This window comes from Paroedura picta, chromosome 2, assembly GCF_049243985.1.
Source record: "Paroedura picta isolate Pp20150507F chromosome 2, Ppicta_v3.0, whole genome shotgun sequence".
Classification (NCBI taxonomy): Eukaryota; Metazoa; Chordata; class Lepidosauria; order Squamata; family Gekkonidae; genus Paroedura; species Paroedura picta.
In genome coordinates, this window is record NC_135370.1 from 90915306 (window position 1) to 90941179 (window position 25874).

The 25874-nt window shown below is 43.4% G+C and overlaps 1 protein-coding gene and 1 long non-coding RNA gene across 4 annotated transcripts in view; one reads left to right on the forward strand and one right to left on the reverse strand.

Moving 5' to 3' along the window:
• Positions 1 to 1529, reverse strand: part of TMEM86A (transmembrane protein 86A) — a 47857-nt gene extending 46328 nt beyond the window's left edge. Inside the window, exon 1 of the mRNA XM_077321573.1 lies at positions 1342 to 1529. Coding sequence (XP_077177688.1) covers positions 1342 to 1407 — 66 coding nt within the window. The 5' untranslated portion in view covers positions 1408 to 1529. The remainder of the gene's footprint in view (positions 1 to 1341) is intronic.
• LOC143829940 (uncharacterized) lies at positions 907 to 24333 on the forward strand. Of its 3 annotated transcripts, XR_013228289.1 has the most exons (6): positions 915 to 1415; positions 1510 to 1627; positions 4188 to 4557; positions 11084 to 11187; positions 18889 to 19080; positions 21504 to 24333. It is a non-coding gene; the product is annotated as an uncharacterized LOC143829940 (long non-coding RNA). The 3 variants fall into 3 exon arrangements; XR_013228287.1 differs by lacking the exons at positions 11084 to 11187; positions 21504 to 24333 and having other exon boundaries at positions 18889 to 20510; XR_013228288.1 differs by lacking the exons at positions 4188 to 4557; positions 11084 to 11187; positions 21504 to 24333 and having other exon boundaries at positions 907 to 1415; positions 18889 to 20510.
• Positions 24334 to 25874: the final 1541 nt, after the last annotated feature.

Genomic DNA, 25874 nt, shown 5'->3' on the forward strand with positions numbered 1-25874 from the left:
AGGTTAGATTTTCCAAAAATATTATTATTGATTTATAATCCCACCTTTCCTGCATTCAAGGCAGATATTAATCACTTATTGTCCATTACTGCCAATCCTACAATACTTATGAAGTTTTACTTTAATCTGGAATTCTCTCCTGGCTAAAAGGGATGGCAAAAGTGCAGGTAAACTGAGTGGTATCCCATTTAATTCAGTTTTGACCAAAGGACCATAGGTCAGGCTAGATTCCTAATGAGTTGCTTGGGTGATCAGGATTTGACTCCATTGCAGCACTCCCAACGGATTTGAACCCTATTCTCTTTTGTTCCTTCAGCTGCCTACTACATCACACTGGACAGCACTACCACAATGACTACCTTCTGTGTGTTTCCCCCCTCCCCTTTCAAACTGCTGTGTTGCCCCACGGGCAAAATTACCACTTCCTTTAATCATCCCGCATTTTTTTGCCAGATCAAGTACTGACTTTCCAGTAAAGACGTTTATTAGCTTTGGAGTGGGCAATGAAAGGCTGAAAAAGAGAGATGAGGAGGAGGAGAAGCAGCCTGTCCTAACATCCTCACGCAGTCGTTACCCGATCCCGGGAAGAGGACCCCCCCCCCCCACACACACACACACCGAGAGTTCGAAATCTATACTGTAACTTACACATGCCTTACACATATATGGGTCGCTCACACGGTACGCAAGCATACTGGCAGCAAGGCCACCGTGCTCGCCCACTTCTTGAGCAATAGGCGTGCAGAGGGACGGGGGTGGGGAAGATGCTGAGACGAGTGGCGATGACCTCTTGCTCCCCGCCCGCCCCCCCCCCCCCCGGTTCCCCTCCCCAGTCTTCTCCATCAATCAGTGGCTGCCCAGCCGGCGGGCCCCGAGAAGGGAAATCAACAAAGTCACGCTTCCTAGTCACATGTCCAATGTTTTCATTTTATTGACTTTTTGCAGAGATCCCCACCCCCACCCCCACCCCAGTCATGTTTAAGCAGCAATCCGATCGCGATGTCCCTTCCCACCAGGGGGGAAGGGCAAAGAGTGGGAGGTGGAAGTGCGGGCTGGTACAGATGCGGGGGAGCAAAAAAACAACAACCGGGGAGGGAGGGAGAGAGAGACACCCTACCCGGAGTGTCATTCTATATTTGATGGATACTAGGGGATTCAGCAGCCCCCACAAGATGCTCGAGTCTTCTGCCCAAACCGAGATCTGGGGCGATGACGAAGCCGTCTCGAATATATATTTGCCCGTTCTTTAGCTCATTTTTACACGCCCCCCCCCCCCCGATTCTTTCCTTCTGCGATACCGAGTTTTATTCTTGCCATTACTTAAAAGCTGACTGAACTCACCACAGTCACCGGCGACACCATATTGGTTGCAAAGCCTTCTCTCTGCAGTCCTCCGCCCTTGTTCATAAAGCGAGGTCTGACTCGGGGGTATCTAAAGCTCTCCCTTTAAATAGGATCAGAGTGTATCTATTTTTCTCAATGCCGATTGTTTTCTCGGTTCTTTTTTAGAACGCCGTGACGTCACAATAGCCGGAGCGAATGTGCAAGAGGGAAGCGCTCCGGGGGTGGCCCTTCGGCCAATATTGTCCCGCCCCTCCGCTTTCCTCTGAAGAATCATAACTTGCTGGTGAGTAGACCTCCATCACAACGGGAGGGGAGGGGGAGGGGAGAGCGCTGTCCGAATGGGAAATCCGCCTCCCACTAATAACACAAGCCGCTTTCCCTTCTCGGTTAAACAAGGCAGGAGGATCTCACCAGCTCTTGTTTTCTTATCCTCTGACTCCAAATTTCTAGGAGAATCCCTTCGGTGACAGTATCTGCCAATAGGGTACTGAATGTTGGCAGGTGCTCTCATCTCACACACACACACAGCATAATGAACAAATATAAAAAAGTTACCTCCATACAGATTGTCAAGCCCAATGGCTTCTGAGTGCATAGATCTGTATCCTTACCAAAGGGAATCCTAGAATAAACTTGGGGGGGGGGGGTAAAATATTTTGGACCAGCAGCTCTCCAAATCACATGGCCATTTATAAGGAATTAATCTATGTTCAGTGAGTTTGCTCCCCAGAAAAATATCTTCATGTTGCTGCAGTAACTATTGTAATAGCTCCGTAACTGCAGTTTTTCTGCAAGTTCTCAGCATCTGTTCACTCACACAGTTTGTTTTCATGTTGTCCTGGAACTCTGTTTAAAGCCTACCTTTCCATTGAGAAATGACCCACTAGGATTGCATTAAGGTTGTCATCCTACAGATACTTCATAGGGTGAACCCAATCAACAGGATTCTTATATAAATGTCTAGGCAGGACTGCAGCCAAAAACTTTACATCGTGCCAATGACCTTACAAACATGAGAGCCTCTCTGTATGTCAATGTAAGTTTCACAATGAGATTTTAACTGGCAATTTCAGGCAGAGAATTTTAACTGTTTCATGGCTGATTGTTCTTAATAATCCAGCAAAATCGTTTTGGCTACAGGGCCCTGACAAATGCCAAAATATGATTTCAGTTGTTCCCTTTTTGATTACCAAAGTTTGCAGGTTCTTGTGAAAGGATTTAATGAATTTGGCACAAAAGTATGTTGATGTATGGAAATTAAGAAATTAGAAAATTATAATTTTTTATAATTCCATTTCTTCTGGTATTCTCTGCATTTCGTGCCCTCTTCTTCCCCGTATAAAAATCTGCCTTGTGTGTGGTTGTGAACTGATCTGAAGAAGTGTGCCTGCACCACAAAAAGCCTATTCAGTTTTATTCTTCAGAACTTTGACTGTGTAGGGAACTGTTGAAACTATTTCTTGACTACCGCAATTACCATATTTGCCGGCGTATAAGACGACCCCCCAACATTTCCACTCAAAATATAGAGTTTGTTACATTACATTACAGTACTATGGGCCACTATGGGCAGCTATGTCTATCCCAACTGAAGTGCACCCGGCGTATAGGACGACCCCCCCACTTGGAGGCATGTTTTTCAGGGGAGAAAAGTAGTCTTATACGCCAGCAAATACTGTACTTCAGATGTTACTTCTGACTCAATTTCACTTAGTCCTTAGTCAAGATCAATTATAGCTCTGCAGTATGGTATTGCCTATATCTATACTCCACCCTGACCTGGCTAGACCACATTAGCCTGCTCTTGTCAGAACTGTGAAGCTAAGCAGAGTTAGCCCTGGTTACTGTTTGGGTGGGAGACCACCAAGGAAATCCAGGGTCATGAGGCAGAGGCAGGGACAGATAAACCACCTCTGAACATCTCTTGTCTTTGAAACTCTATGGAGTCACAGCTGCATCTTTACAACACTTTCCACCACCACATCTACTCTGCCTTCCTGCACAAATTCAGCAACACCCGAGCCTGAGCACATTCTGAAAGCTTCAAAACATATTGAGGGGGCAGTTGCCATAATAAGATTCTTATAAAGACAAGAGAGTGTGTGAGAGAGAAAAACCTTGGCACCTTGAAGCTTAACATATTGATTGTAGAGCAAACAGGACTCTTATTTTTGTAGCAAAACAAACCTACCTCACTGGAATGGGAACCTGGATGATCCATTTCCTTTTTTAATTACCTGTTTTACCTGTGTTTTCATTCATTGTTAGGTGGCTTATAAGTGTGCAAAAGTTTTGGCATATTCATAGATTCTTCTTTTATACACTTTTGTTTTTGAGGAAGGTGGGGTAATGGGAATCACAGTAGTGACTCCCAGTTCTCCACCATTTTAAGCAAAGTGTGACAGTTTACTAATGTAACAAGATTAACTTTTGCTTATATATTCCTACTGTTATGATGGTTAGTTCTTAGTCTGACGAAGAGTGCTTGCACTCGAAAATTCACACCTTGAATAAATCTTTGTTGGTCTTAAAGGTGCTACTGGACTCTGATTTTATCTGTACACTGCCCGTGGCATCGCGGGCGCCACGGACTATATAAAAGAGTAAGGGGATGTGGGGAGGAGTTAGGGCGGGACCAGTCCGGGATAAAAACTTGGAGGGGTCCAATCAGGAGCCGCAAAGCGGCTCCTGATTGGGCACCTCCGAGTGCCACTCGAGGGCCAAGTGGCCAATTGGGAGGCGCGCATAGCGCGCCTCCCTATTGGCCACTTGGCCCGCCCTGGACTCGCCGCCCACATCCACCATTTCCCCACTTGCCACCGAGCTGGATGCATCTCCGGCAGGAGCTGCGCCTCCTCCTGTCGCCCCTAGAAGCCATCGCCGCCGCATGAGTCCTGGGAGCCGCCCAGCAGCCTCGCTCCCGTCGCCAGGGCGGGAATCGTCTCCAGAAGCCGCCGCCGCCGCCCCAGCCCCAGGAGCCGCCCAGCGCCCTCGCTCCCTTCCACCGGCCGGGAATCGGCCCCACAAGCTGCCGTCACCGCCGCTCGAGCCCTGGGAGACGCCCACCAGCCTTGCTCCCTTCACCAGCCCGGGAATTGGCCCCAAAAGCCGCCGCAGCCGCCGGAGGCCCAGGAGCCGCCTGGCAGCCGCGCCCAGAACACCTACCGGCTCCTCACCGACCTGCAGCAGCCCCAGCTCGACGCCAGGCTCCCGGTGAGTGATCTGGGCCCAGCGGCGCCGCTGCCAGGGCCTCCCTGCCACGACAGGCTAGCGCCCATTGTATTTAAGACATACAATGGGCTTTTTTACTAGTTGTGATATAATGGTTAGATGAAGATTGGAGAGTCCTAGGTTCAAACCCCCAGTCCAGCTATGAAGTTCTCTGTGTGAGCTTGGGCCAGTCTATGTCATTGTTTAATTTCTTTGAGGAGAGCCTGGTGGTATCTGACTCTCAAGAGAGAGCTTCCTCATTGAGCATCAGTATCTGTCTGGCTAACAGGCTGAGCCCATTGTGTGCCATTCTTTTTTGGAACTGTGGGGTTTACTTAGGCATCTGTCTTCTTTTGTGCATGTGTATATGATCTTCAGAACTTGTAGTACTATGGCAAGAGCACTAGTTAAAATCCTTAAAACACATAAACTGTTGGAAATGTCTTTATTAATAAAATAATAAAACAAATTATATCAGAAAAAGAACATAGCTGATTTATGAATATAATTATGGAGAGCAACCAACACAAGGATCAATTTTAATTTGCTTCTTTTTGACAAGCCTGAATACATTTTTAATCTGTTACTTCCTCAGCGTGCCTTAATTAAGATCATCATAGAAGATTCCCTTGGTCTGAATTTCATGCCAAATACTTTACCTTGCTGGATTAAAAATCACATGGTTGTTTCACTTTATTTATTATTGGAATTCTAGTCTGCCCTTCTCTGATTGCTCAGGGCAGATTACAAGATTTTAAAACATATAGATTTGAAACAAATTTTAAAACTAGTTTCTTAACATTGTATCCTTTAACAAGAAAAGAAAGGGAGGAACAACAATAGATTAAATATAATCCCTGGGTATAAATTGATGTAAACTTGGACAGGAAGAGCAACAATTTTGAGATGTTATTTTGGGACCTCAACAATAGGTCTGGAATTACAACTCCATTTTACAGGCTCTGTGAACTGTTTAAGATCTCACAGGACTCCTGTAACTCGCTCTATGCTGGCCTACCCTGGTGCAGAATGCAGCTGCTGCAGTCCTCACTGGTTCATCTTGGAGGACCCACATCCAGCCTGCGCTGAGGCAGCTGCATTGGTTACCAGTTATGGGCTGGATCAAGCTCTTCCACCAGGTATTCATTTGAGGTTGTGTTTGTTAAGATCAAATGGGCCCCCCTCAGGCAATGCTATTTCATCTGATGAATCCCTTCGTGGACAGTTGTTCGGAGTCTGGAGGATTTTGTTTTCTACCATTTGTAGTGGAGATTTCTATAGTTTCAGTTTTAAAGGGGATTTTATGGGGTGTTATTATGTGATCTGCCTTGAAGCTGCTGATTTCATTTCCCAGAATGAAAGAACTGGTTGACAAGGTAAATGTTGTGTGTACACTTGGTAGTAGTGACCATGTGATTTTGGACTTTATGATCTTGGGGAAGATAAAAGTTGTATGTACTCATACATACAGGCTGGACTTCAGGAAAGCACATTTTAACAAACAAAGTTATGTTGGGTAGAATCCCATAGTCAGAAAAACTTAAGGAGATGGAAATCCAAGAAGGTTGGGAGTTTATCAAAAGTGAAATACTGAAGGCACAATCGCAGACAATTCCCTTGAAAACTAGGAGGAACCTAAAGGAACCAGGATGATTCCATAAACAGCTTTCAAAAGAATTAAATAATAAAATAGAGTCCTTTAGGAAATGGAAGGAGGCCTTATAACCAAAGAAGAATATAATCAAATAACCTATGCTTGTAGGAAGAGTGTTAGAAAAGCTAAAGCTCAGTATGAGCTTAGGCTATCAAGAAATACTAAAAACAAGAAGAAAGAGTTCTTTAGTTATATTCAAACTAATAATGGGACATGGTAAGACTATTGAGGGGACCAGAAAATGACATTGTAATAGGTAATGAAGAGAGGGCTAAATTGCTCAATTCCTACTTATCTTCAGTCTTCTCTTGCAAGGAGAATTGTGCTCAACATGGCAAAATCATTTCATGTTATGAGGGATGGGAGTTGTGGCCTAGGGTCACTGTAGGGGTAGTTCATAAACACCTAGTTTCTTTAAATGAAACCCAATCTTCTGGGACAGATGGATTGCAACCAAGGGCACTAAAAGAACTTGCAGGTGTAATTTCAGAGCCTCTGTACATTATTTTTGACAATTCTTGGAGAACAGGTTAAGTGCCAGAAGATTGGAGGTGGGCAAATGTTGTCCCCACTTCAAGAAGGGGAAAAAGAAGAATCTGGGTAATTACTGACCTGTCAGCTTCATGTCTATAGCTGCCAAGATTTTAGAACAAATCATCAAACAGTACTAAGTCCTTGAGCAGCTAGAGCATATGGTTATAAATATTCAGAGTCAACATAGCTTTTTCAAGAACAAGTCATGTCAGACTAACCTTATCTTGTTTTTTTGTGAAAGTTACTCTTAGCTAGATCATAGGAACTGTAGACAATGTTTACCTTGATTTCAGTAAGGCTTTGCATAAGGTTTCACATGATATTCTTATTGGCAAGTTAGTTAAATATGGCATGGATCCTATTACTGTTAGGTGGATCAAGAACTGGTTGACAGATCACACTCAAATTGTGCTTGTAAATGGTTCATCATCTTCTTGGAGAGGAGTGATGAGTGGAGTGCCTCAGAAATCTGTCCTGGGCCCTGTGTTGTTCAACATATTCATAAATGATTTGGATGAAGGAATAGAAAGGGCGCTTATTAAATCTGTAGATGGTACTAAACTGGGAGGGGCAGCAAATACACCAGAAGAAAGAATCAGGATACATGATGATCTTGACAGGCTGGAAAACTGGGCTAAAATAAATACAATGAATTTTAATAGTGACAAATGTAATATAGGTAGGAAAAATCAAATGCATCACTCTAGGATGGGTGAGACTTGTCTTGGCAGTAGTATATGTGAAAAAGATCTGGGGTTTTTAGTGGACCATACACTGAACATGAGCCAGCAGTGTGACTCGGTAGCTAAAAAGGCAAACAGGATTTGAGGTTGTATTAAAAGAAGTATAGTGTCTGTTCTGGTTAGACCTCATTTGGAGTACTATGTTCAGTTGTAGAGAAACCGGAACATGTCCAGAGGAGGGCTACAAAGATAGTGAGAGGTTTGGAGACCAAGTTGTATGAGGAAAGTTCGAGGGCACATTGTCTGTTTAGCCTGGAGAGAAGACAACTATGATATGATAACCATCCTTAAATACTTGAAGGGCTGTCATATAGAAGAAGTAGCAGTGTTGTTTTCTGTTGTCCCAGAGGGTCAGACCAGAACCAATGGGTTAAAATTAATTTAAAAGAATTTTTGGTTAAATATCTGGAAGAAGTTCCTGAATCTTATGGCAGTTCCTCAGTGGAACAGGCTTCCTCGGGAGATGGTGAGTTTTCCTTCTTTGGAAGTTTTTAAGCAGTGGCTAGATAGTCATCTGATAGTCATCTGATAGAAATGCTGATTTTAGGAACTTAGGCAGATTGTGAGTGGATGGGCAGGTAGTTGTGAGTTCCTGCATTGTGCAGGGGGTTGGACTAGATGACCTTGAATGTACCTTCAAGCTCTATGATTCTATGAGTCCAAGGAGGAAGGCAGACTATAAATTGAATAAATAAATAAATAAATAAATAAATAAATAAATAAATAAATAAATAAATAAATAAATAAATAATCTCATTAGGCAGAGTGTTCTACCAGTATGGGACCAGGGCTGAAAAAGCCTTGGCCAATTTAATTTGGGAAGGTTTGGGGATCCTGAGCTGCTTTTGCTTGCTCAGTCTTAAGAGTTATTTGGGAGACATAGCCCTGCAGATACAATGATCCCAGACTGTTTAGGGCTTTAAAGCTCAAAAACAGAACCTTGAACTTGACCGGTCCTCAATCTGGAGCCAGTGCAGCTAGGAGAAAATAGGTCATATATATGGGTCCCAGTGAGGGCCTGTTAAATCTGTGACAAGGTCAAAGGTAGTAGCTCCAAAGATGCTCAGGAAAATGGCTCACTTCTTGTGGGCATTTATGATGTTGTTGGCCTTGAGGTAGCATCAGAGGTGCTTCATGTATGAGGCCCATTTGGCTAGGCAGGTGCGGTCAATGAGCTCAGTGTGATCAGTGGTGGCCATGACTTCTGCTGTGACTGAGCCTGCTATCCATTCAGCGCATCAGCCACGCTGGTTGGTCCCTTCCCTGGGGATTGGGCACCAGACAGAAGGAGTGACTTCAGGAAGTTGTCCTAATTCAGAAGGCAAGGCTCGACAGCATTGATTTCAGTGATCACTTGCCAGGGCTGCCTAATCTAGCACCACAATACCACCTTCTTTCAGATCTTTATTGACCCCAGCACAAAAGTACAACTGAACTAATCCTCCCACCCCAATATATAAAACTAAGAAGAATAGAAAGTCACTTTTTCTTAAACTGATTGGATCCCACAGTCTGGATCTGGCTACCTCAGCCTCCGGTCCTCAGCGGTTCTGCATACACAAGAGCCAGTTTGGTGGTGTCGTTAGGAGTGCGGACTTCTAATCTGGCATGCCAGGTTCGATTCTGCGCTCCCCCACATGCAACCAGCTGGGTGACCTTGGGCTCACCACGGCACTGATAAAACTGTTCTGACCGGGCAGTGATATCAGCGCTCTCTCAGCCTCACCCACCTGACAGGGTGTCTGTTGTGGGGAGAAGAATGGGAAGGCGACTGTAAGCTGCTTTGAGACTCCTTCGGGCAGGGAAAAGTGGCATATAACAACCAACTCTTCTTCTACAACCACCTGTGCTGCTGCATTCTGGACCAGTTGAAGTTTCCAGAGCAACTTCAAGGGTAGACAGGCGTAGAGTGTGTTAGCTACCCAACCTGAAGGTGACAGTTGCATACATCATAGTGATTACTGGTACACGCTTGGGTTAACCAATGTGACAATCAGGACATGGTTAGGAAGCCCTAATATTTTGAATGGACAAAGAAGAGACATTTTTATAAAAGACTGGTGGTAGAAGGATGAGTTTCGGCTTTTTGCCACAGCTTATTCTGCCTGGATCTGTTACAGCCCTTCCAGCTGTGTAGGGATAGAGGTGGCTTTGAGCTAAAAGTCAAAGAAAAAGAGTTATTTTCAGCAGAGAGCCTTTATTTCCTCATGGTCATGAAGAAAAGGCTCCTTTGATAAATTTAGTCTTGGCTGATTTTAAATGGGTCTTTCTTGGTTTAATCAAAGCACATCCACAAAGGCCTCCACTAATACTGCACCGAGGCTTAAGGAAGAAGTTCCTAATCATCATCATTAGTATAATTAATGTAATTGTTATAATGGCTTCCTTGAAATGAAATCTAAGCCTGGTCCTTTATGGCAAGCACTGGTTGCACTATGCCACATAATATAATCTGAGCACTTGACTCCCATTGCATTTCTCTTTTTCTTCTAGGAACATCCCAGTAACCTGCAATAAATCTACTAGGACTGAAATTTCTTGGCAATTTCTTGGCATTTCTGCAGGAACAAACTGCACAGGGTTCCTTTCACACTTCTTTGAGCTGGGTTTATTGGTAGAAGCAGTGGTATTAGAAGTCGTATTAGTAGTCCTATTAGTATTATTTTGGCATTATGAGGACTTTCCCAGCTGACTTAACAGCTTTTGTGACACATTTTTCTTCCCCTGTCAGCAAAGAATAGTGCCATTGTTCAGCACTGCATCACTGAAAATAAAGCGCTGGGCCTTTCTCGGGGAGCCTTTCCAGATTTTTCTCATGGATACCTCAATGAGGCATTCAGCTGTTGCTCTGGGAACATTGCATACAAAAGAAAACTCATGTTTTGGGGTTCTGTATAATTTGTGCCTTCTTATAGGTTGGTTTCCATAGAAACAGAAATCTCTGGCACCGTAGTAGAGTTTCTGGATTCCACCCATGAGCTTAGCAGACTATACCAACTCAGTCAGGCACATAGGTTGTGCTAGTTGCAGGCTTTTGGGACACCATAACTAATTAGAACATGCTGTTTTGAGAACAGCAAGAAAACATCCCTGATACTGAGCTAAAATGAGAACATAGATTGCAGTATTGATTGTACCAGGTCAAAAGGGATATTCTGTCTATTTCTGAAAATATGGCTGTTGGATGTCTGCTGAATCACAACTTGCCAAGCCAGATCCAGGTTGCTAGAAAGGCACAAAAATATAAAACATAACTGTAACTGAATACAATCCCACATTCTGTTGCTGGCTGGTCACAAGGTAAGGCAAAGGAACTTTCCTAAAATGAAGAGTAAAAGTATTAGGGTTCACAATACCTAACCTGGCTGTGAAGCATAGCCCAGATTCAGAGGCTGGTGCTGCTACAGAAGAGCCAACAATTATGTAGGAATGGCAAACTATTACATATTGAATATATGATACATCACAAGGTTGCAAGGGAAGTGCCAACATAAGCAAGGCACAGATTTGCTGCAGTGTTCCCTGGTATTTGGAAACCTACTGTCAAAGTAGGATGCAGAACTGAAATGAGAAACATTAAATATTTAATGTCCTACAGTGCCAAGACTGAAAATTCCAAGCTGTGAGGTGAATTAAAAGCAGCAAATAGTTGATGAGAGCTCCGTGGGACACTCTTTGGCAGAGAAGAGTGCCAACTGCCAGGTGGGGCCTTGAGCTCTTGTGGGATTACAACTGATCTCCAGACTGGAGAAAAGTACTGTGCCCCATTAAGGTCCCTCCCCTCTCCAGACCGCATCTTTCCCAAGCTGTAACCCCCAAATGTCCAGGAACTTCCTAGCCTGGAACTGGCAACTCTACCACTCCATACTCTGCCAGTGGCCAAGGAGTACTTAGCAACTCTACTCCAATAGTATTTTGGAGTCTAGGCCTTCTCCACTTTTACTCTAACAGCTACCATTGGGTTGAGAGTGATGCCTCAAATACTGCAGTGATACAAGTGGATGCAAAGAACTGTAGTAGTGGTATATAACAAAAAGGTTAGAAACAAAAAGTAAAAGAATGAAATGTACAAAATCACACGGAAGGTGATGATACCACAAATGTATGGACATTCATATGACAAAAGTAATAACCTAAAGTTCCTGGAATACAGGTTTAGATGGGAAATTTTCCCAAAGAATATCTGACAAAGGAAGCTTTGACTCAAAAGCTCATGCCCCCCGAATCTTGTTGATCTCTTAAGTTGCTACTATAGAATCTAGCAGTGCTACTGCAAACCCACAGGGCTACCCCCTGAAAGGTTCTCCAAGAACAAAGACTGTAGTTCATTCAGCTAAGTTGAGTAAACTGATCTTTTAGCCCAGTATTTATTTTACTGTTCTTTTTAGCGTATCGGGGAAGAAGACCTATTGTGTAAGTCCAATAAAGGAATTGTAAATAATTCAGCTAAGCATAGGACTCACTGAAATGGTAAACCAGTCTGGTCTGTAACACCCGAGCCTGATGATGGGAACTCATGTGACTGTGCCATGTTTCAAACAAATACATTATCTCCACCTAACACGAGGAAGAGGAAGAATTTTTATATCCCACTTTCTCTACCCTAGAGTCTCAAGCAGCTTACAATCACCTTCCCTTCCTCTCTCTACAACAGTTAGCTTGTGAGATAGGTGGGGCTGAGTGAGTTCTGACAGAACTGTGACTGGCTCAAGATCACCCAGCAGGCTTCTTGTGGAGGACAGAGGAATTAAATCCAGTCCTCCAGATGAGAGCCTCACTCTTAACCACTACACCATGCTGGCTCTCTCTTTTGACATCTATTTTTTTATACGTAGTGAATTTGCTTGCATGTCAGTTATGTGAGCCTCCACTTGCATTCTGAATTGGTATAGATTTAGTGAATTCAACCTCAGAGCTAGGCCAAGGCAGGGGAACAAGAGCTGAATTTAAATTGATTGCATCTGGCCAAATCAGCAGATTGCATCACCACTGAAATTGTTTGCCAAGAACAGAAAACATAACTGCTGCGTTGATTGCATTCTTTCGGGTAGGAATCGAAATATCCATTACAGAAACTGAATCAATAATAAATCTGTTTTCATGCTACCAGGCTTATAAAATGATTGCTGTGGATGTGATTAATGATGCCAAGAGGCTTCATACCTAGCTGTCCAGTTTTGCTAGGGCTGAATACCACCAAAAATAATAAATCTCAGTAGGCTGCTAATAATCCCAGGCAGTTTTATGAGAAGGGGGGGGGGGAGTAATGGTCTTGTGGAGGCATTCCCTGCCCTGATTTGAAAAAAATCAAAATGCCAGGCTTTGTTTAAGCTAATATGAGGAGTAGGAGAAGGAACCACATGGTAAAGAGAAAGAATGTGCAGGGGCATGAGTATGCCTACAGAATTTCCTGGCATCTGGAACAAATGTGCTTGAACTATGTTGTGGTGCAGTTTCCAAAGGGCAGTAACACAAATTCAGAATCAGTGTGGACAGGTCCAATTATTACAGTCGCAATTGCCTGGTTTACCTACTGTAGTGTAGTAGTGTTTAAGAAGAGCAGACTCGGATCTGGAGAACCAGATTTGAATCCCCACATCTCCACATGCAGCCAGATGTGTGACCTTGTGCCAGTCACAGTTCTCTCAGAGCTCTCTCAGCCGCACCTTCTTCATAGGGCGTCTGGTGTGGGGAGAAGAAGAGTAGGTGATTGTAAGTCTCTTTGAGACTCCTTCAAGTAGTAAAAAGTGGGGTACAAAAACAAGCTACTACTACTACTAGCCAGTTTGGTGTAGTGGTTAGGAGTGCGGACTTCTAATATGGCAAGCTGGGTTCGATTCTGCACTCCCCCACATATAGCCAGCTGGGTGACCTTGGGCTCGCCACAGCACTGATCAAGCTGTTCTGACCAAGCAGTAATATCAGAGCTCTCTCAGCCTCACTTACCTCACAGGGTGTCTGTTGTGGGGAGAGGAAAGGGAAGGCTATTGTAAGCCACTTTGAGACTCCTTCTGTCAGGATTGCAGACGTAAATAAATCACCACTGTATTGCAAGATGGCTGTTTATTCAAGCAGATCTCCCTGGACTCACATAGACAAATCTGACGAATACAAGACAAACCCCAGTTCTTATCCCTGCAGGTTTTCCCGCCTTCCCCAGACCTGTTAAGATTCACATAGCAAGAAGACATAATATCAGGAGATGCAGGTGCTGGGTCCAGGAGGCCAGCCAGACAAGATAACCGAGCAGCAGCAATAACCTTGGAGAAAGGTGCCGAACTCTAACAGTCAGACAGAAAGAAAAATGGGAGTACATTTCAAAATGGTTACACACAGGTTCAGAGTACATTAATAAATCATGGCAGAAACCTGAGGATTCTGACATCTTCAGGTAGAGAAAAGCAGCATATAAGAACCAATTCTTTTTCTTCTACTAGGTAAATGGCATGGAGAAATTTTATTATTTTAATTTTGTTTACATCAGGCATCCCCAACTTCTTTGAGTTTCAAAACTTAGAATTCTGAGGCATTAGAAATAATATATATTAGAAATATAATGAGGTTCATATATATATTTATAATTATAAAAATGCATTCTGGCAGATGTTTAGCAACAGTTATTGTTCATAATAAATAATTACCCAGAAATTAGTTTATTGTTCTTCAGAAACACAGACCATGCATAAGTTTCTCATGTCTGATGGCTGAGATTTCCTCCTTAGGTTTTGAAAGAAAATTTTAAAATCAAACTTGCTTAGGTAGCTTTGAAAACAGTAGGTTTAACACTGGATATAGCCATGTAATAATGTGACTATTCTAGAGTTAAAGCCTGTTGTTATGGTCTAGAGCAGGGGTAGTCAAACTGCGGCCCTCCAGATGTCCATGGACTACAATTCCCAGGAGCCCCCTGCCAGCAAACGCTGGCAGGGGGCTCCTGGGAATTGTAGTCCATGGACATCTGGAGGGCCGCAGTTTGACTACCCCTGGTCTAGAGCAAGGGTGGCCAAACTGTGGCTCTCCAGATATGCATGGACCACAATTAACATGAACCCCTGCCAGCCCCTGTAGTCCATGCATAGTTTGGCCACCCATGTTCTAGAGCTAGATGCTATCCCTGGACACGTTTTCCTGTTATTTTTGGTTCCTATTCAGTGTTTTTGTTGCATATCACAATGTTTTATGTATTTGTGCTAGTCTAACATTAGTTCTATCTATAAAGTAGGCTTTCTCAACCAGGGTTTCAAGAAGGCCCTGGAAGGGTTTCCTGAATGGGTGAGAGTTAATTAATGTTTAATATATTTTTAAATATTTGTTAAACATTTATTGGGCAATGTGGCCATAAATCAGGCTTTCTCAACCTTGATGGTCCTGGAAGAGTTTGTCCTGATGTTTTCTTGATGGTCCAGGAAGGTTTTCCCAAATGGATGGGAGTTAATTTGTTAATCTTTTTAAAATGTATTAAACATTTATCAGGTGATATGACTATATATGGTCATGTTGACTGCCCCCCCCCCAAATGGCCAACGATGGGCCTGGAGGGGATGGGGAGAGTCCTTGGGTAGGCTTCCCAACCATATTCTGAATGATCATACTACTTCTGGGGTTTCTTGAAATTTGAAGAATATTTCAGGGGTTTCTCAATGGTCAGAAGGTTGAGAAAGGCTGCCATATATGATCATGTTGCCCTCCTCCGCTCTCCCAAAATGACTAATGATGGGCCTGGAGGGGATATGAAGGGGAGGGGGCCCAGGTAAGTGTGTCCACAGCTATGCTTCCCAACCATATTCTGCACGATTGTGCCACTTTTGGGGCTTCTTGAAGTCTGAAGAATGTTTCAGGGGTTTCTCCATGGAGAAAAAGTAGAGAAAGGCTTCAATAAAGCATCCTGCTTGCTGGTCTGCCATAGAAGTGATTTATTCAAGAAGGGGAGCTCTGTGGAAGAATAATCACAGAGCTGTTCTCTACAAGCACATGATGAGATAGATAAAAATTGAGCAATGCTTCTTCCACTAAACGATTGGATTTTCAAGATTGTTCTGATCAAAAAGGGCAATAACTGGAACACGAGGAGTCTGGTGGAAAATCAAGAATGCACCAGAAAAATCCCACATATATACAATTAGACATGTAATGTAGCTGTTGAAGCTGTCTCGGGGTTTTAAAAAAATGGTGTAGTCATTTTCTTCTTAATTCCCCCAGAGTCCTATTCACATAATACTCCCAGATTGATCTTTTCAGAAACATTGTGTGCAAAAGCATAAACAATAAGAGAAAATATACACAGAGATAATACTACTATTCATTCAGCATTTCATGAAATGATGAACAGAGTTACAAGAAGGAGATCAGGTTTCAAGGACAAAACTAGTTTGACATCAGGCCTTGATAAAGCAGAGCTGGGTCTCCACCTTCAATGCATCTCGAATGAAGTTGTGATTATACCTTTATCTGCACTCTGTCATAGACACTAGTTTTAAACTGTATATTACTGATGGAACAGATACTCTCTGAATGTTCATGTCTAGAGTTGTCAGTTTCCAGGTGAAAGTTAGAGGTCTCCTGGGATGACAACTGATCTCTTAAACAAAGATCAGTTCACTGGGAGAAAATGGCCACTTTGGAAAGTGGACTGCCTGACTTTATACTCCATTTAAGTCCTTCTTCTATCCAAAAGCCATCCCCTTCAGCCTTTACCCCTCAAATCTCCCAGTATCTCACAACCAGGAGCTGCCAAACTTACTCATACCTTAGGTTATCTTGGTGGTGGCAGAAACGCTAGCCTTAGTCATCACTAAGCTTGCCTAGACTTCCAAATGCTGAGAGCAGCAAATGGAAGATTAAAGTCAGAAGATTCAAAGATGGCTGCTGCCTGTTGGTAGCTTGTTCTTAGAGCTCCGTATTTTTATTTGTTTTAGATACACCTTCAATCTTTTAACTTGAGTTTGCCCTATCTCTTCCTGCTCCCCCACAGGGGCACATTTGGCCTGGTGTATTTTGTCCACCCCAGATTTGTACTCTGGCACAGGAGCTGGGGCAGCAAAGTTCCCAGTGCAGAAACGGTCCAAGAGAGGCAAAGACTGGCTGTTGCTATTTCTTTCCTCCCTAACCTGTGTCTTAAACTATGTCCCAAGGCCTGGAAATGAAAAACAACTTATTTGTATTGTGAGATAAGAGTTGTGGAACAAAATAATAGGCAAGAATCCTGAAAACAGCTTATCCATTTGAAGATGAATGTTCAAGTCCTCTGACCAATCAAACTAAGCTAAAGGGTCTTTTTGCTCCTCTTAAGCATCCAAATAAAATTGTCTCCCTTTGGATCAACCAGCTTGCTTTCCAGAAATGAATGCAGGATTGTGTTCACCTTTTCAAACTTCTCCAGAGCAATTAACTGCCTACAACAGTGATATGACGATTCATGAACTGTGTTTGCCATCTGCATTGTGAACCTCATCTTTTAGCAGCTCAGACACATCTAATTGCAGAGACACTACAGAAAATTTATAACAGCTTATTATTTCTCTGGAAGTGTAAGGAGTGGCCTAATACAACAACAAAAACAACAAATATCATCCAATCATCTAGTGAACCTGAGAAGTCATAGAAACAACTATCAGCTGGTTTCAGAGCCAGACTGGGATATCAAAATTAGCTTCTAGCAGGAGGCCAAATTGGTTGCTTCCTTAATCTATGAGCCTAATTATATAGTTATGTTTAGCATTTTTCCTTAAAATTAGTCAATCTTTTATCAATCTTATATGGGCTGAACTAATCCCTAGACATTTTTATTATAAGTGTTTTTTGCTATTTCATTCCAATCAGATTTGAACATATGTGTTTGCTCTGATTTTGCTACATTTGGGGCTAAATTCAAAAGGTATTTTCAGAACTCTTTAATTCAATCATTAATTAATCTGAAATCCCAGATGCTGGATTCAAAACCAGGTAAAACGCCAACTAAGTCTGGCAGAGTGAGACCGATTAAAGCTGAAACTCTGATCCCCCTCATTCACCCCTCCCTAATAAGGTGAAGGCATCACAGGTCACTTTAGCTCTAGGTAAGCTTCCTCCTGCCAGTCCTGAGCCCATGGAGGTTCTTATGGATCCAGATGCTCATGGAAAGGAAAGCAAGGTAGCGACTAGTTTGCTATCTTTTTTTGGCATATTCTCCAACGGAACAACATGTTCTGATTAACCATCTTTTAATGTTACAGTCTTCCCTAGAATTTATCTGCAAGGGCTATTCTCTGAATGTGCAACTGCACCTGGTCAGTGCATCGTCTTTTGGAACAAATGAAAAGGCCCCTATAAATGAGGACACACTATCCCAAAATTCAAAGCACAGTTCAGGAAACTCAAACCATAGTGCCCATGTTTGGTTGTTGCATCTTGTAGAATCTGTAGCTTCACCTAAATGACTGTTTCTAGCTCCTGGAAATTTTTTTTAAATCATTGGCAGAGTAATTAACACAGCAACAGAGGAGAGATAAGTTCCTAACTACATCTCTGGCCGTGAGACAGGGTAAGATTGAGTGTGGCACTTCCAAGAAGGGGAAAATTATCCTGAGAGTTGCAGTCTGGAGACAGACAAGAAATGACCATTAACATAAAAGAATGAAACATTTAAATGTTCCTGAATGGATTTGGGCAGAATGATGGCAAGGCGAGAGGTTGATTAATATGGAGGATTGAATTCACCTTGTGAACGAAGGATGAATCCATGATCAAGGTTACCAAATCCTTTTGGAATACACAGAGCTCCCTTCTGGAAGTCAATGCTGCTATTTCCCATTCCCTTCTGGTGGAAGTGATTGCCACCAGAAAGGCTGCATCCCATTGTAGGTATTTGGGCTCCACTGATTTTAAGGGATCAAAGGCAGCTTGGTAAAGGCCCTTAGATAAAATTCTGAAAATGGCTCTAGAATATAGCTCAAATATCATGCACAATGGCACCATGTAGAGATTTTCATACAAGAGGTGAACCCTCAGGTTTGCAAAAATTGTAACAAAAAAATCTCAATGAAAGAACAAATGAGATTTCACAACATTATATCACAAAATCTGTCACCATTGTGGGGAGGGCTGTTTAGCAGTATAGCTACTACTATATTCAAGCATTCTGCAGCCAGGAATATGACCACTTGTTCCCCAGTAGTGTGATATCTCTATTGCAACTATGTTTTGAAAGCAGTAATCACATCAGCAGGGTGTTCCAAGATAATTAGACCATATACGGCTGAGTCCCTACTCCTGATTTACAACAGAAAAACATTAAAAATTAATCTCATAGCACTCTAGGGATAGACAGGATTTTAAGGGTATAAACTTTCAAGTTTAAAAGCTTTATATCCCCAAAATTTTGTTAGTCTCTAAGGAGCCAACTCAAATCTAACTCTTCTATTGCAGACCAAAATGACTCCCTGCTGGAACCAGAAAAATGTGAATTCTTCTCATTGACTTTTGCCAGTTTGAAGGAGATTTATTCCAGACTGTTTTTTTAAAAGTGGAAGTGATGTAACTTCATTTTACACAGGACTCCTTTGTCAGCTCTGTTCTCTGATGTCTATAAATCGAGCAACTCTTTGTATGTATGTGTGGGTGGGTTTGATGTCTTGTTGTTCCATTTCAAATTGTCTTTGCTTTAGTGAATGTTTTTCTAAATGTCTCCCATAAACCTTCTGTGACTGATTCAATTACAAGAAACAAGTGCTTCATTGTGCACAATGAATTAACTTTCCCAAGATTTGGTTGAATGGAGAATGTTTAAATATTAACCTCCATTTGGAGAGTGGTGCTGTGTACATGTAGGATCTGTCTATAAAGCCTCTTTAATATAACATATTTTTACTTTTTAAAACAAACTTGATAAGTCTAAATATCCTGCTTGTTTCACTGCCTCAGACTGAACTTTATACTTAATTTCAAGCTATAATGTGCAACAATATTTATTTGACTAGCCTGAAAGCCCGTTGCATCCAGGAATGCAATGGGCGCTAGCAAAGGGCCCCCATAGAGGGGCCGCTACCGGCCCATTTGGAGTCCCAGCTTGCAGCTGGGATGAGGCGTCTGGAGGTGGGCGGGCTGGCCCATGATGCTGGAGCCATGTGCTGTGCTGCTGGCTGGAGTGAGGGCAAGGCAGCCTGGTGTGTCATGGCATGCAGTGGCTGAGCCTGTAGCCCTAATGGAGGTGGGAGTGATGTCTGCGGAAGCAGCTGGGCTGGCGCGGTCACTGGTGAGCACGACGGGCAAGGCACGGCACTGGAGGAGCAGCGCCGTCAGCAGCCAGGCAGCATCTGACCGCGAGGCTGGCTGTGCGCCTAGCGGCCGGCTTCTGAAGGCAGGCACTCCAGGGGCTGGCCCTTTGCTGGGCGCAGCCAGATGGGCCCATGTGGGTGGAAGCGCAGGCTGGACACCAGACATGTCCCAGACATCACTCCGTCCACAGGGCTTTTCTAAAATATTAATCCAAACAATGGTAAGGATTTGTAGTGCACCCCTTTCGAGTCACAGTCTCAGGGCGTTTTCCAAGATATAGAAGCAGACATATATGGTTAAAATAAATTTAAAATTACTTTCCTATTAAGTTCAATAAGATTTAAAATGCTATGGTAAACCTTCATTACAGGATTAATGAAAAAGTAGCACCACATCTGTATCCCCAGTTAAGACAAGGGAGCAGGGAGGTGGAAAGGAGAAAACGGAGTCTCAGATGTTATTAGGTGCTTATATTGGCCTCAACCATATGCCTGGCCAGAAGAGCGCCATTCTGCAAACCCCTCAGCATCTTGACAGCTCCTATAAGGCCCAGATCTCCATTGGCAGCTCATTCCACCAGGTTGAAGACAGGGCTGAAAATATATTTTCTAAATGCTCTGTGCAAGCAATTTATAGCAATATACACCGAGTCTGCAAAAATCTACAATAAATAACAGTTTATGCACCAAAATCATTTTTTATCCTCAATAATATTCTTTGGTATTTTGTTGTTACACCTTAAATATCTATGCAACTTTTAAAAAATACTTTCCCTTCATCATTTCATATACATATCCACTTTATTATTGTTGTTGTGATTGTGATGTTCTGGCCCTCAGGGATGTTGGCGTTTTTCTGAGCCACTAATTCTATTCTCACAGCTCCCCCTGGTGGGTAATGGCTACCTAAAAGCGTACCATTTCTCCTGGGTTCCTTGCCATCAGAGTACCCATCTGCATCAATCTGCTAGTTACGATCTGCCTCTCAAACCCTTGCTCTCTGTGCTCCTTCCTTCAGAGGTGAGGCAGGTGGCAACTGGAGATGGGATTTTCTGTGGTGACACCATGCCTGTGGATTGGCTTGCCTAGTGCACACTTTACTTATTTTTAGGTACCAACTTTTTCAATGGTTTGCTTCTGTTTTATGGATAATTTTTAGTGCTGTTTACATCCCCATCGGTTTTTTTTAAAGAAAGCTTTATAAATGACTTTTCAAGCAGGGCTCTGAAGAGGCAGCACAGAAATATCCTCGATAGAGAAATGTCTATTGATACAGGATTTGTAAGAAGAGACACATTATCTTAAAATTAATGTGGACACTCCAGTTCCACTGATGGAAACAGACCAACACAGCAATCCGGCATCTCAGTCCAGCAAATTTCTTGCAGGCCTTTTTCTTTTGCTCTTTTCCCTTCTACCTCTTATTTTTGCAGAGAGGGGTTTAGATCCACCAGCAGACATATTTCTATGAATGGAAGTGAGAGGCAGTTTCACTGACTCTCTCCTTCCACTGTAGGTCCCCAACTCCTTCCCACAAGGTGTTGGAAAAGGGACACACACTAGGTTTCGGTGAGTCTTGTTAGATACAAGAATTATTACATAAAATTACATAAAATTTATTGTGTAATAATTATGTAATAATTTTGTATTACATAAAAATTAATTATTACATAAAATTAAATTTTGTGATACTAATGTTGTTGTCTTGCAGCTGAGCCTTTGGTCCCAGTAACTTTGATAAGTAACTACATTTTTCTATTTCAACAGCACAAGGAGTCACAAGTATCTTGTGGCTAACTCCATCAGGCTACTAATCTACAGAACAGTATTACATCAGCTGCATACCAACACGCAACAAAGCCCAGTATTTTACATGGTAGAGTCACCACAACTGAGAATGTCAAGGCAATCAACAGTGTGATTTATGCATCAACATCTGCAGGGACTCAACAGTGCTGCTGATGCTGGAGCACAGCAGGCCAGGGAAAACATTATATTAATTTTGGTCTAAGGAGCCACATGCAATGCTTTCATTGGTAGATTTTTGCATTAAAACTAAGGCAACACAGTTACTGCTACACACTTCTTCCTGTCCTCATGTGACAGGCATTATTTGTGTCACTAGAAACTATGGAAAAGACAAAGACACTTCTTTGCTGAGGCATACAATGTTTGAACAGTGCAATGTCAGCCAGTCCATTCAGCAGTACATGACCAAAGCACTGAGGAACAAAAGGGCGTCCTGTCTCATATAGTGTGTTTATATATACATGCTAAAAGGAGTTCCACTTTCGGAAATGGTGAGCAATAGAACATCATAGAACAGCTTTCCAGCACATTACAACAGTACTATGATGGCCGTGCAAAGAAGAAACTGGGAATTGAAATGTGCATCAACAAATTTTGCTTGAAGCCTACAGAATTTAACTGAAGTTACAATTTAACTGAAATGTTTTCACAGTAATATAAGACATTGCACAAGTCTTCTGGCCTTCCAAGGGTATTGGTATGCACTGAAGCCAGATTCAATAAGGGAGCTTCATACATTTGAGGTCTCATATGTATAGCCAATACTGCAAGCGCAATGGTGGTAGAGCATTAGACCACAATTCTGCCATGTGAATACACTGGGTGACCTTGGACCAGTCACATGCTGTAACCTTCTTCACAGTGTGGCTGAAAGGATAAAATGGTGAAGAAGAGAACAATGTAAACTGTTCTGAATTCCCACTGGAGACAAAGGCTGGGTATTGATGAAATAAATAAGCAAATACAGAGGCATGCTTGCAAAACATCTGGTGGGTACATTCCATTTTGGCCTTCTGAGTATCTAAGCACTCAACACTTGTCCTGAGCCTCTGCCATGCAACGCCCTGCTCTCCCAAGACCACCGAACTCTTGGGGGGGGGGGGGTTCTTGCCCTTCTCTGGTACTTTCATTGCCAACAGGTGGACAGTTAGATTATTACCTGCTAAGAGGCCCAGCACTCCTAATACTTCATCCACAATACTATTTAAAGGCTTTGCCTGCTGCTCACATCTACTACTACCCAACTACAAGTTATCAAACAAAAGGCTGACTACCCAACTACAAGTTACCAAACGAAAGGCTGACTGCACTTGTGTACTCCAAAGCAGTGGTCCCCAACCCCCGGTCCGGGAACCGGTCCCAGTCCGTGGATCAGTTGGTACCGGGCCGCGGCTCTTCCTCGTCCTCCTCCCCAGCTGCTGCCTTTGGGGATGCCCTGCCACTCTGCCGCTGGCTCACCTTTGGTTCTCTCCAGTGGCCACCATGGCTAAGGTTCCCCCTCGGTGTGTCACTGCACAGCTGCTGCTGGCAGCGCCCCCAGTGGGCGGTGGGAAAGCAAGTAGAGCAGGGACTGTGGCGGCGGTAACGTCGCTCGGCAAACGACTACCCCCCCCCGGGCCTCAGTAAAATTGTCAAGTGTTGACCAGTCCCTGGTGATAAAAAGGTTGGGGACCACTGCTCCAAAGGAAATAATGAACTGGCTACCAACTGCCTCTCTTCCCCTGGTATCCATTTTAGAAAGTGTGTTTGAATGGTGGAGGTCTATATGGTATGGCAAACAGCTCCCAGCATTTAAAATAGAAAAGGATTTAGTTAAAAATACAATACCACACATATAGGCTGCACAGGAACAAACCAAGGAATACAAATGGTACTAACAGACAACCTTCTGTTCCTCAACCCTATACATGCCCTAGCTGGTGTTATTCTAAGGCAAATTTCTGAAAGCTTCCACTGAGTCTTTGTCTGGGCTGCTAGCTCTTTGTTAGGATCACTATGTTAGCATAATAGTGGTCATCAAGGTGAAGCTTCAGTGAGAGAGCTCATACCTGTAGATATTATTAGCTGGAAAAGATCCTGCAAAAATGGATCTCTCATGTCCAGGGAACTCATTGCCTATCTCTGCTCACTCTTCTCTAGGTCATTTCTTTTTCTATCCTTTACATGAAGAGATACTATTCAAGCCTTAATCACTCAGTTCTTGGGACAGCTATTCATAGGATAGGGGGCACTTGAGAGTAGATTTGGACATGGACCTGGCCATGAGCTTGGAACCTCAAGGAAAATGGCTGGTTCAGCAGTCGTAATCCAATGATGCAACCACACACACCAAGAATGAACAAGCCCTTTCTCCTTTCACAGGCTTGGTGGTTTGTGTGTGTGGGGGGGGTGGAATTGAGTTTACCATGCCCATCTCTTGCACAGCAGGAACAATGATGTTCTAGGAAGAGGGATTAGGGGAGTTGTGGACCATTCCAACCTGGTGGAATGAGCTCCCGGAAGAGCTAAGGGTCCTGCCGGAGTTGTCAGCTTTCCGCAGGGCCTGTAAGATGGAGCTCTTCCGCCAAGCATATGGTTGAGGCCAGGGTAGGGTCCCGACATTCGATCTAGGACTCCCTGTGTCCATCTGACCGATCTGGTGCCTCACTCCCACTAGGAGAACAGCAAGATGGTTGTCCCCCGGCTGAACTAGGGGAATAGACAGTGGTTTTCGCCTGCCGCCTTGGTATTAATAGTATTTATTATTAAGGGGAATTGTGCGGTTTTATTGTATTTTATTCTTTTATCTTTGTAAACCACCGTGGGCCCAGTTGGGAACGGTGGTATATAAATCCAATAAATAAATAAACTTCAGTCATATCACTCTTTTCTTTACAGGCATCTGCGGCAACCAACAGAATCCCTCCCATTCTTGCCAATGGGAGCAGTAAGCCATATATACTTCCAGTGTCCACATGCAATTGCATTTTATTAATTTTTCTAGCATAGAACGGAGGGCATGTGGGAGAACTATAGAATAAACAAAGGAAGGAGAGAGATTTGCTGGATATGGAGGATGGAGGGAAGATGACCACCTTCTGAACTAACAAATTTTAAGCTGTAGGTCTTTGCCTGGTGGTGTCTGGCCCTCTCCCTGAAGAGACCATTTACAATTTCAGCAGAGAATGTTTTTTTCTATGGTGTTGTGTGAAGCCTTTCTGCAGTCTGGCTATTTTTTTGTTTGGCTTTGAAGAAATATTAGGGCATTTGAGGAACACTTTAGTTTTCCTTTCTTTTTTTCTTGGATCAGTGGTTGCTTGCTAAAAAAAATCAAAAAACCATAGACTCCTTGGTTCCCTGGGGTTGTTTCTGAAAGACACTTTTTTGCTGCTCTCACATTGGGGGGGTGGGGTTGGCTGAGGTTTCACCCTTCTTGGTTTTGGGGTTTGGGGCTTGCCTTTGCTGGAAAATCCTCCAAAATCAGCAACCTTTTTTTCCCCCTTGGGCACAGTTGTTAGATAGTATTGGGGATGCTCAGTTGAATCATAGAGTTGAAAGGGAATTCCAGGACATCTAGTCCAACCCCCTGCCCAATGCAGGAATTCACAACAGTGACCCCAATTTCATGTCCAAGCAATCCCCCACTAAAAACTTCAAGAATCCAGCCTGGCCTGGGTATGCAAGAAAGGGCCATATGAGACAAACACTGGCACATCCCTTCCTGCCCTCCCACTCACAATATGCCTAAGTTCATGAAATCAGCATTTCTGATGACTATCTAGGCTCTGCTTAAAAACGTTCAAAGAATAAGAACCCACCACCTCCCAAGGAAGCCTGTTCTACCGAGGAACCACTCTGCCAGGAACTTCTTCCGGTTGTTTAGCTGAAAATTCTTTTGAATTAATTTCATTCTGCTGGTTCTGGTCCGACCCTCTGGGGCAACAGAAAACTGCTCCATCTTCTATATGACAGCCCTTCAAGTATTTGAAGATGGTTATCACCTCTTAGTATTATCTCCAGGCTAAACAGACCAAATTGCCTCAACCTTTCCTCATGCGACCTGGTCTCCCAACCCTTCACCATCTTCATAGCCATCCTCTGGGCATGCTCCAGTTTCTCTTCATCTTTCTTCAGTTGCAGTACCCCTGCTGACAAGGAAGCAACTGCGAGCCGTGCAGAGCGCGGCTCACAGTTGCTCCCTTGATGGCAGCCTGACGTGGGGAGAAGCGCAAAGCGCCTCTCGCCGCATCAGGCCGCCGACAAAGGGAGCCCCAAAGGGAGTCAGGCCGACAAAGGGAGCTCCGCGCGACTGCCAGGGGCTCCCTGGTCTAGCGCCCGCTGTATTTAGAT